An 11,401-nucleotide genomic window follows, 5' to 3' on the forward strand; every position below is an offset into this window, starting at 1 on the left:
TAGCATTGGGTGTTACGCAGATTGAGAAACATTTGAATATCGCAAGCGATACCAATTCTCTGATGGCCATGGCGCTGGGTCGAAGCGAAGAACCTTGGCTCATGTGCGCATATGTCTATAGGGCCGAGAACCTGGTTGAACACCGTCTCTCTATGCCTAGCTTCCCACCTCCTTGCCTCACATCACCGCACTTGTCCGTGAGAAACGAAAAACTTCTCCAAGGTGACGAGGCCGGTTAATTAGTTGTAGTTATTGGGAACCTGTGAACCTGCACATCATCGAAGATCCTACCAGTGTGGGCGCAACGAAAATCGACACATGTTATTAACCGCCAGAGTCCTTCCTACAAGTTTGAAAGCCAACCATATAGCTGAATAGATTAGACAAATTGGGATAAGGAAACCCGGAGTTAAAAGGCGCTCGTGAATATATCCTCGAAGATTTTATTGTTTTTTTATGTTCCAGAGTATTTTGAGGCTGACTGGATGGTAGACCGTTGAATGTGTGTCGTGTTTTGTTGCAGCGCCCTGTCGTTCTGCCTTCCATACCACCTAAGTAGAGAGTAGGGGACGAAGTGCTCGCTTCCGTATCGAAGGTGGTTGATCAGCTAGATGAGATAGGCCTCTTCTAGTTCAGTAAAATACCAAGAATGCCCATTCAACACCATCTTCTCAATTCGCGTCAAACCATATCCTACAACTCTCCCGTGGTTTGAGAAAGGCATAATGAGACGAAAATCCCAAGCGAACCTACATTGCGCTCTTCGATTATGAGTAATCACATAGCTACGAAATTTTTTAGCAAGGCTTGCGATTAGGTTCATAAATTTGAATGCTACTGTCAATACCGCGAAATAATCATACCTAGATGTCTACACATCTACGTCATAGACCTACTACAACCGCGTTTCTGTTTCTTTCCTCTGCCTTGACTTATATTCTTTCGGCTAGGCCACAATCTTCTTCGTTCATCCGGTCTTTTGCGTAGTATTGTAGACTGCCGACCATTGACACTGGTATTTTCTTTGTATAGCACTCGTTCCATCCCACCACGCAGTTCATTGTGGTATTGTTGCGTTCGTGACTTTTATCGTTGCTATCGCAGTCAACTTTGATGTCGTTCGCCGGGATATAGGAACCCCCGTTTCCAAGCATTTTCAGAGCGAGGGAGCCAATTCCAATCGCAATAACCTTGATACAGAGGGCAACGGCGGAATCACGTAGAAAAAAAAACGCATCACACGCGCCGAAATCGCGTCTCAACACGCCCATTATAACCTCAGGTACCGAACGTGCCTCGCCACCCAGCAACACGCGTCCACTGCACGACAACCACGCGGTAGATATAGTACCAAATATGTAACCGTACTGTCGCCAAGTTGGGTCGTTGGCTCAGCGGCACCAACACTCCAGTCATATAGCTGGCATGGAAGTTAAGGGGTTCGATTCCCTCGGCTATCGAATTCTCGACGGTACACCTGCTGCTCGCCTGGCTCGATTGATTCCCGACGGTCTATGTAGTATATCTACGCAAGTGGATATTTCACCATCATCGGTCAGGAAGATCGCCTCGCTTTCAGTGAAAAGGAACACACTGGACTGTTGTTCTCTTTTGTCATTTTGAAGTAATTTTTTTTTTTTTTTTGGCAATGGCGTGGCGAATAATAATAGCAACGACGACAACAATATAGACGATGGGTTGACCGACGGTAATTCAAATGCTGATGACTTGAACATTGATGACTCAAATGCTAACGGCTTGAATACTCCATACCACTAATGACAGCTCTCGACCGGCGATGCCGTGAGAGTCAACACGCTTCGTTCTGACAGAGATTGGTGGTGTCGCTAGCAATGAGCATCGTAACCATAGTATGTTGCAAACCGCTCATGCCCGAAATTATGACGCTTCGCAATAAGGAAAATTGCAGACGCTGCTTGCGTCGGTCGGTGTGGCGGACCGGCAGATGATGCCCTCAACTATCAACGGCGCATCTTCATTCTCGGTCCACCGCGCAATCGACGCTAGGTTCCGACTAGGTCTCGTGGATGTAGCCGCCTGCGTGGAATTCAACAGCCACGTATTTCCTTACCGCCGATTGTAGTGATAGCAATTTCGAGCTGATGTCCTTCACTGGCGGGGAGCTGAGAGCGGTGTCGGGCGCATACGCAAGTGGTCACGATGACCTCGCACAGATGAGTCCCACATTCCGCTGCGTCTTCGCAAAGTCCATCTCAACAATTGGTGAGGTTTTGTGTCATGAGCGATTATATGTAACATCTGGACCTTTACAGCCGTCGATACCTCGGGCCAATCATGCGCGCAATACAAGAGCACGGCCGTTGACGCCAACACCTCCTTAGGAAGCCAAGAAGCCACTTTAATATACGTGCCGGTCAGTGGCTAGCGGGGTTATGGAGAGCTCGTCGACGGGTGGCGATAACATAGTTGATAGTAGCAAAACCGATGGTCAAATTTGAAACTTGAAAGTGTTGTTACTTGGTCTATCCAAGACCTTGTGTCCCACTTGACCGACTTGAAATATATACCTAGCACTCAACACGGGATGAGGCAGGTGGGATGATGACGGAGAGGAAGTACCTACACAAAGCCGTGTGGTGGTATTGGGACGCGGATGACGAGGCAATAGGGCATGCAATGTAACGACTCGACAGCCAGCCCGCGGTTTACCTCGTGTAACCGTACAAGTGCCGAGCATCCTGTTGGGAGGGAGATCGACGGTCCATGTCCATGTTGGACCATGTTGATCCATGTGCGATTTGCTGATTCAATGTGCGACCAACCGAACCCAGCCAGGCCCAGCCATTCCCTGCGTTCGGCTAGCTACCGTGCTTCCTCGGCACAGGAGCAAGAATACCAGGACGGGTAGATAACGCCTGAAAACTTTGGACCGACGATATCTCCTGCGCTGCCGACTTCGGGACGTGTCCGTATCTCCCACGAACTCGAAATGCTGCACGGGATTTGCTGTGACAGGCTCTGACAGGACGGTCGACTAATAGAAAGGTCAGCAGCCGCATGCAATTGCCTAAAGAGGCAACCCAGCGGCCCCCAGCGAGACCCAAGTCCGGCTGGGCTGCCGGGGAGGAATCTGGTGACCCCTGCGAGACCCCTGCGCAACGCTGGCTAAGCCTGCTAAGCCTGCTAGGCATGCTGCTTAAGCACTGCAAGCGCTGTGGGCCCACGAACCGGCCGGGCACTTAGCCTGCACCTGGACGAGCTGGTCACACATTATCGGCGCAGGCATCGCGGCGTTCAGACGTTGGACATGGCACATCGCTGCAAGTCGGCTGCACGTCTGCCTGTCTGTCTGTCTGTCGGCGACGGCATGCGAGGATGCGCGGTTAAAGTCTGGTTAGAGTGTGGTTGGCGTCTGCTTAGAGTCTGCTTAGGGTGAGGATCGCTGACGTAGTCCCGCAGCACGCCAATCACCGTCCCAATGCAAAACCCCGCAAAACCAGTCGATTGGCGAGACCACGCTCGCGCCCCACGTCCGGGAATCATTGATAAGGTAGGTACAACCAAATTCAGAACACAGCAGAGCCAGCATAAACCAGCAGAACCAGCATACCCAGCCGAGAGCAGCAAAGGAGACCGACTCAGGTGTCGGTTCGTGGACCGCGGAGGCTGCTCGGAACTGCCAGTGATCTTTATTTCTCGGACACCGGCGCTGCCACTCTGCTCTTCTCTTCCTTCTTCTCTCCTCGTCTCCCTTCATCTCCCCTCATCTCTCCCTGCCTGTATCCCCCCTTCTCACGAGCCAATTGACTATCGCCATCGTCAATATCATCTGCAGTGACGCAGATCTGCTCCTGGCGCGGCACAGCATAGCACAACCCAATCCAACCAGAGATCACGATCGTTCTCTTCGCTTCTCTTCTATCCTCCTCCTCCTCCCTCTTCCCTCTACACCCAATCTCTCCTTACCACTCGCCAATACCCCTCCATTAAAGATGGCGGCACTCAGCGTGGGAGGGGCTCTCCGCCCTCTTTCTTCTGCTACCAAGCGGATAGCTGTGTCTTCGACTGCTCGACCCACGGCCGCTCCGGTACTGGCGAGACAAGCAGCAGCTTCAAGCATCAGAATGGCCTCTTCCTTCTATAAAGGCGAGCCAGAGGGTCCGGTCCTGAAGACCGAGATACCTGGTCCCAAGTCGAAGGAGGTGATCGCCAAGCTGGACAAGGTCTTCGACACTCGAAGCTTGAACATGCTTACCGACTACACACAGAGCACGGGCAACTACATCGTAGACCCAGACGGAAACAAACTGCTTGATGTGTAAGTTCTGCTCGCTACCCTGTAGGCAATTATCCTGCCGGCTGTCGTGTTGAAACTAATGACTTGTTTCGTCCAGATATGCGCAAATTGCTTCCATACCGATTGGATACAACAATCCCGCTTTGAAGAAGGTTGCTGAAAGTCCTGAGATGGTCTCTTCCATCATTAACCGACCAGCACTCGGCAACTTCCCTTCCCACGACTGGGCTGAAATCCTAGAGACCGGCATACTGAAGGTGGCTCCTCCCGGATTGAACCAAGTTTTCACGGCCATGGCTGGTTCGGATGCGAATGAGACGGCGTACAAAGCAGCCTTCATGTGGCGACGCCAAAAGGAGCGAGGCGGTCCCGCCATCGAGTTTACCGAAGAGGAGCTCGAATCTTCCATGAACAACCAGAGTCCCGGCGCATCGCAACTTTCTATCCTATCCTTCAAGACTGCCTTCCATGGTCGTCTATTTGGCTCCCTGTCGACAACCCGATCCAAGCCTATTCACAAGATGGATATCCCTGCCTTCGACTGGCCACAAGCCACCTTCCCTCAACTCAAGTATCCCTTAGAAGAGCATGTTGAGGAGAATGCTAAAGCTGAGGCCGAGTCTCTTGCTGAGGTCGAGCATCTCATCAAGAACTACCATGTGCCCCCATGCGCTGTGGTGGTAGAGCCAATCCAGTCCGAAGGCGGTGATAACCACGCCTCGCCCGACTTCTTCCGGAAGTTGCGGGAGATCACCAAAAAGCACGACATTCTGCTGATCGTCGACGAAGTGCAGACGGGTGTCGGTGCCACGGGTAAATTCTGGGCCCATGAGCACTGGGACCTTCCCACACCCCCAGACATGGTGACGTTCAGCAAGAAGGCGCAAACAGCTGGTTATTACTTTGGCGACCCGAGCCTGCGGCCCAACAAGCCATACCGTCAATTCAACACGTGGATGGGCGACCCAGCCCGCGCTCTGCTTTTCCGCGGAATCATTGACGAGATCCAGCGTCTAAACCTCGTGGAGCACACCGCCAAGGTCGGCGACTACCTGTTCAGCAAGCTGGAGGCTCTCGCGAGTAAATATCCCGGCCAGATTCAAAACCTCCGTGGAAAGGGTCAGGGTACCTTCATCGCCTTCGACAACCCGAAGCGCGATGAGTTCCTCAAGAAGGCCAAGGCACACGGCATCAACATCGGCGGAAGCGGTGCCAGCGCCGTGCGCCTGCGACCTATGCTCATCTTCGAGCAGCAGCATGCAGATATTCTTCTCGCAGCCATTGAGAAGATCATCTCAAGCTAGATATGAAGAAAATATGAGAGGCAGATAGATACTCAGTTTCTGTCATTTACGCAGGGATTTGCTGGAAATTTTCACGTAGACTTATCGAAGGGGATGGATTTTGGCCCCTACTATTGATTTAGGCGGCAGACATTTTAGAGAGAGAGGGATGGATGGATGGAGGGGAGAAGGGATGCGGGGGATGGGAGAAAGGCATTTTTATTTTTATACCTGCGACATTACGGAAGCATACAAAGCGGCGGTATGTATGATACTTGGGAAACACGGGAATAAATAGCGGAGGCAACTTGAAGCGGATGGGATATTATAATCGGATCATAAACACAAGGTAGTTTTTACTAGGGTTGGTTGGTTGGTAGGTAAGGTACCCGCACCGCTAGGCAAGGGGCGCATTTGCCAAATGGGGAAATTGATATATCATCAATCATCGATCACAAATAAATCATCACCAACACTCTTTTCCGTGGGTTGCATGCACTTACCTTCCCGTCTTATCTTATCTCCTGCGCGAATGTAGACTACCTAACCTAGGTATGTACGTATCATATATAACTGCAGATATAGTAGGTATGTTCAACAATATTGTTGTTACATACAATATACACGTACAACCCGGGGTAGCATTTGCGATTGATTGACTTCTTCTGCTCTGCCTACCTATCTCTCTCTGCTGATTGATTGATTGGTTGATTGATTGATTGACTGGCTGATTGGATGGTTGGTCGGGTCACTTATGTACAATATCAATCAAAAAAATACCAACCAACACCACCAGCTCAACTCATCAGAATACCTACCTAAATAATCGGTACGATTGCTCAAAAATACCAAGGCAGCAGCGAAGTGAGCGCAGTATCCTTCCCCACACAACCAGGCCCTAATATGCGATGTGCATGTGCATACCACACGATATATTTCCCGACTCAATTCGAATCGGAAAATTCAAAGTTTTTAGGGGCGCGGGGAGGAATTTCCTTTACTCCCTGCTTCCTTTCTTTCTTTGCAATCCGTCCATCCCATCCCTTTCTTCACAGGCAAAAAAAAAAAAAAACGCCAATGATAATTAATTAGAAAATATTTTGAACACCCCTTAAGCAGTCCTCGATATACACAAGCGGGCCGGGGACAAACAGCGCCAAGGTCAAAGAAATGAACAGCACATGCGCGTGCGCGCGGGACCCAGTGGGGAGGTGATAGCTTCGCTGGCCCTAGGGTTTGGCTACCCTTTTCATTCGGGTCAGGCGTTCTCGCCTTTTCTGCTGGGCGCTTCATCTTCTTCCTTGCGGGCTCAATATGGATCGTATGTCAATATTGGAGGAAAAGCAAACGCTCCAGAGCGGATCTCCATAAACAAAGAGACAATAGACTTTTCTGCGCCTTCGAGTAGCTCATGCATAGTTTTTCGCCTAAAGGATTACAAGTACATGGATGTGTATGTAGGCAGGTAGGGTAGTTGTGCTTCAAGTAGTTATTGAGTATGAGGTGAATTGCTACTATCTTGTGTGACAGTGGCTTCATGGACAGCTTTAAAATAAGCTGGGGGTATGGTGGAAAACAAGAATGAAACGCCATCATCATTTATCCTTCCCTGTAGTAGAGGATGCAGCCCTGAAAATGCACGCAACTGGAACCAGCCAACCAGATAAAAAACGAGTAATTATATAGCATCAAGAGGCAGTTCGATTATATGTCCATTGTAAGGCGCCGTGAGAATGATGCCATATACATAGCTGTAGACGGCTAATGGCTCATCACGCTCGTCGCCTCATTATTGAGTTCAGCCCTCTGGAATTCGAGCATATTAAGCTCATTTTCCCTCTCCAAGGCAGCCTCCTCCTCCCGCAATCGTTGTCGCTCCTCCTCCTGTTGCTCGAGAAGAGCTGTCTCTTGCTCCTCAAGAGCAGTATCTTGTTCTGTCATGATACTATCGAACGTATCCTCATTATCCGGGGGTGGAGGAGGAGGAGGTGGCGGAGGTGGACTCGGCGCATCGTCCTCGTTTTCCTTGAGCCGCTTCAAGAATGGTGTTTCGGATGGCGTCATTTCAGGAGATCCGACGAGGTCATCGCCGGGGCGCTTCCTCTTGAGGTCAGTACTACCTGGTGTTGCTCCTGCTTCTTCATCATCGGTCATAGCGATGTCCCCATTGTCCCTGCTCACAGGCGTCTCCATACGAGTATCTTGTCCATTGACCACTAGATGCTGCAAGGGTTTTGAAGGATCATTTATGGCACGTTCTGACTTCTTTTTCTCATGCTCCTGATATTTCTGAACAGCACGGTCGAGGAAGTCTTTGACGTAGGCCTTTACCTTTCTCTCTTGCTTCTCCGTAATCGAAGTGGGATCATCAACACGATTGTTTTTATAATCCGAACTTACGAGCTTTTTGCTAACCTCTTTAGTAAATCTCTTGAGTTCCTCTTTGGGCAGCTTATGCCGGAATTTGTCCATGACATGTTTCACATGAGGGAAAAGCTACAAGAAGTTAGTATATATGCAGAATTTATAAGGAGATGAACCCTCTCAAGAGATACGCACAGTGTTCTCATAAATCTTCATTTGCTTCTCAATTGGCAGAGAACGCCACTTTTCCTTCTTAGTCTCCTGGGTGGGGGTACTCGTTGGCTGAGGGGTTTGCGACGCTGAGCGGCCAGGCACTACCCCAGGTTTCGTCAGAGAATCGATAATGTCTTGCAAAGCCTTTGTTTCTTGCTGCGCTTTGGAAGGTCCGTTGGATTGCGCTGGAGCTGGATCTGATGGAGGCTCTGTTGGTCTCTGCCAAGTTGTGACACCAGTCTTAGTGTAATAGTACAGACTGCCACGCTTATCAGTGGCTGCAAACCAACCTGCAGGAAGAGTTGGAGGCGGCGGGCGATTGCGACGAGGGTAGCCATTGAATACATTGGGGTTCCGCTGAGGGATATTGCTCCGCGGGCCTTTAGGGGTGTTTGTTGGTAATGTGGAGGGTAAAGTCTTGGGTGGCTCTTCCGGGCGGACGCTACGGCGCTCCTCGAAAGAATTAATGGGCTGCGAGTTCTGAGTTGATGGTGCGTTGGGGTCTAGTTTCTTCCGAGGAATCCTGTAACCAAACTCCAGCTTGCCCCATTCATCTAAGAGTCGTGCTGAATCTCTAGCAACATCTTCATGTTCTGACTGGGTCAATGATTGAATAGTGGATTCGATCTTTGAATCCACGATCTTGTTCTTGGTCAAACGAGGAAAGTCGTAAAGTATGCTTAGGACTTGGAGGACGACGTTGCTGTCTTCAATGAAAGTCTTGAGCACGGCCTTTAGGATTGTGTATCCGTGCAGTCGCACGACAAGACTGCGCACCCTATCATCGTCGCAGCGCTGGATACGCTCCAATAACTTGACGGTAATCCATTTCTCCTTGCACTGCATGAGTGTCGCCATGACTTTAGGGATTCCATCTTCGTCCAGACTACGAGCCTGTACACTGTTAACGTAGTCCTCATCGTCTTCGCTAATCTTTTTCTTCCGCGGCTTCTTGGCGACAGCAGTATCCCAGCCATCGCTGTCATCAATGCCCAGAGCTTCGATAGTTGCATCGGAGAGTTTAGTCGCGCGTTCAGTCTGGGTCTTGCCCCCGATAAAACCGATGCAATTAGGCTCACCACAATAACAAGGTTGAGGGTCCGCACCATATCTGTCGACATTATAGTTGAACACTAACTCTTCACCGAGCTGAATTTTCCGCCCGGCAAAAATACCCATACGCAGTTTGTTGCCAACCACCCACTTGTCCACGTAGCAGTTAGGATTGCATGAATGATTGCAAAAGCGACCGAGATTGCCCTTTTTCGTAGCATCAACAAATTCGTTTTTGGTCAGTGACATGAAATAGAAATGCCGAATGCCCTCTTTGTCGTATTGAATTGCGCGTCGGCGAAAAGTAGGTTCATTGATGACTTCGCCAATGTACTCGAAAATGAAGTCATGCGCTTGGATGTCTGTGTTTGCACGAAGGCCAAACCCCTTTTTCTCTGTCTTGATGACGGACACATCGGCATATTGCTTGCGCTGAAACCTTTGATTCTGACACTCGTTACCGCAGTTGCAGTTTTTGTCAACACACTCCATTTTCGTGGCCCGATTGATACAGTCAGAGTCTTCCCCACAGGCATGGTTCATTCCATCCCCTAACCCAAACATTGCCATTAGTACTCCACAGGCTCTAAAAGACCAACACAAATAGGGTACCTACGCCATTCTTCACTGCAGTCGCAGTCTAATGAATCATGATCTGTTGAGCCAAGCGACTTGGATCCGTACAAGCAATCAGGTATCACTTGGAAGTGCTCACAAGACTCGGCGGTTACATCCGGCAAATGGGTAAAGAGAGTCGTAGGTCGGTGTGGAGGTTTCTGTGAGGACTTGCGCGATAATTTCGGAGGCTGAGCACCGTCAGGAGTGGATGCACTATCACTACGGGCCTTTCGGTCATCGGGAGACAAGCTCTGAGACCGAGAGCCTTTGCTGTCATTAGGTGTTGAAGTCATGCTGTCGCCTTCCTTTTTGATAGTCGTAGTAGATGCAGCATCTAAACTCGTGTCGACTTTGAGTCCTTCTAACCCATCCTTAAGATGGTCCTCTTCCTCCATCTCGGCGGTCGGTGGTTGATGTCGTAAGGGATACAGGCTCTGGGATGTAGGCGCGCCTCTGGAATGGAAGGAGATGGCCAATAGGGGATGCAGAGGAAGGCGGATTTCACGAAGCGGGTTGAAAGGCCAGCCCTAACCTACCAATGCAGAACCCAAGACTTGTCGTCGTGCAATGCCAGGATATCCTCGGGGGCATACAGGGCGTGGCAACTCCAAAGATGAGACGGAAAGGGACAGAGAACGGCGCTGGATAATGAGCAGCCGGGCAAGTGACTGCGGAAGAGGATTGACGGGGCAGAAGGCCCAAGGTTACGAATAAACCGACTAAAGAGAGGAAGAAGAGAGCGCCGAGCAGATGATGGAAACTACCTGGCGACTGGAATGGGTGACATTGCAAGGCGGTGGACGTGCCAATTGCAATGAATTGAATATTCGACAGTGGCCGCCCTCACGCAAAGCGAACCGACATCTATATCGTCGCTGTCGACGCTCTGTTCGCGGGTTGCTTCTGCTGGCGCGTGGTTGAGCAGAAGAGAAGAAGCGATGCTACGCGGATCCGTTGTCGCAAAAAAAGAGGTCAGGAGTACATGTCGTAGTAGGTTGACGGTACCTGAGATAGGTGATTGGCAGGTACCTGTACTGGCAGGCTGCACTGCTAATCTGTGCCTCTTCAGGCGACGGAACCTTCAAATGGAAGGCAGATATTGGCCACTAATGGTCACTGCACCAACAATTGTAAGCCTGAATGGGCCGGTAGTGTACATTGGCCTCTCCCTCTAGGTACATAAGGTACGGTAGAGAGTCTGTAGATAGGGTTCTCTCTAGGTACCTAATTATAAAGGTGCAAGCAGTGGCCAATCAGCTATCAAAGTTGCGTGCTGTGCATAAACTTCACAAAGTAGAGCCTGGCCTTATATAGTGATATCTTGAGACTCGATAGAAGCATACCCCATCCCCAGATCAGACCCAGATCCAGCTCCAGCTGCAAGTTTCGACTCTATCTAGGTACCTAAATGTAACTTTGGGAACCCCGCAGCAACCCACCTACTTGATTAGGCATTATATTCAAGCTGGCCAACAAGGAAGTTTAGGTATAAGTGCAAGGCACATGGATACACAACTTGGAAGGTTACATGTAGATGTGACGATGCTAGAGATAGGGCCATGTATTGAGGCGTCTTGATAAACACGTAGAA

General features: G+C 50.0%; 2 protein-coding genes across 2 annotated transcripts; one reads left to right on the plus strand and one right to left on the minus strand.

Annotated features, from left to right (window-relative positions):
• Window positions 1-3,609: 3,609 nt before the first annotated feature.
• On the plus strand, window positions 3,610-6,057 carry F5B22DRAFT_10126 (aminotransferase class-III-domain-containing protein). Its single transcript, XM_047968662.1, has 2 exons — window positions 3,610-4,300; window positions 4,377-6,057. Exons 1-2 carry the CDS (start codon window positions 3,975-3,977, stop codon window positions 5,581-5,583), a joined length of 1,533 nt encoding a protein of 510 aa, XP_047836299.1. The 5' UTR covers window positions 3,610-3,974; the 3' UTR covers window positions 5,584-6,057.
• A 1,032-nt stretch (window positions 6,058-7,089) lies between these two features.
• On the minus strand, window positions 7,090-10,476 carry F5B22DRAFT_10186 (uncharacterized protein). The gene is made up of 3 exons (XM_047968668.1): window positions 9,809-10,476; window positions 8,122-9,743; window positions 7,090-8,058 (listed from the first exon to the last, which is right to left on the minus strand). Exons 1-3 carry the CDS (start codon window positions 10,203-10,205, stop codon window positions 7,324-7,326), a joined length of 2,754 nt encoding a protein of 917 aa, XP_047836300.1. The 5' UTR covers window positions 10,206-10,476; the 3' UTR covers window positions 7,090-7,323.
• Window positions 10,477-11,401: the final 925 nt, after the last annotated feature.

Source organism: Xylaria bambusicola (assembly GCF_022495145.1).
Source record: "Xylaria bambusicola strain CBS 139988 unplaced genomic scaffold F5B22scaffold_1, whole genome shotgun sequence".
Taxonomy (NCBI): Eukaryota; Fungi; Ascomycota; class Sordariomycetes; order Xylariales; family Xylariaceae; genus Xylaria; species Xylaria bambusicola.

Excerpts from the sequence above, each read along its gene's own strand:
- F5B22DRAFT_10126 (XM_047968662.1), top strand. The coding sequence starts at position 3,975 with ATGGCGGCACTCAGCGTGGGAGGGGCTCTCCGCCCTCTTTCTTCTGCT. Across the intron at positions 4,301-4,376 it reads GGAAACAAACTGCTTGATGT|ATATGCGCAAATTGCTTCCA; the intron begins GTAAGTTCTGCT and ends TGTTTCGTCCAG.
- F5B22DRAFT_10186 (XM_047968668.1), bottom strand. The coding sequence starts at position 10,205 with ATGGAGGAAGAGGACCATCTTAAGGATGGGTTAGAAGGACTCAAAGTC. Across the intron at positions 9,744-9,808 it reads CGACTGCAGTGAAGAATGGC|GGGATGGAATGAACCATGCC; the intron begins GTAGGTACCCTA and ends TGTTTGGGTTAG. Across the intron at positions 8,059-8,121 it reads TGAAGATTTATGAGAACACT|CTTTTCCCTCATGTGAAACA; the intron begins GTGCGTATCTCT and ends AACTTCTTGTAG.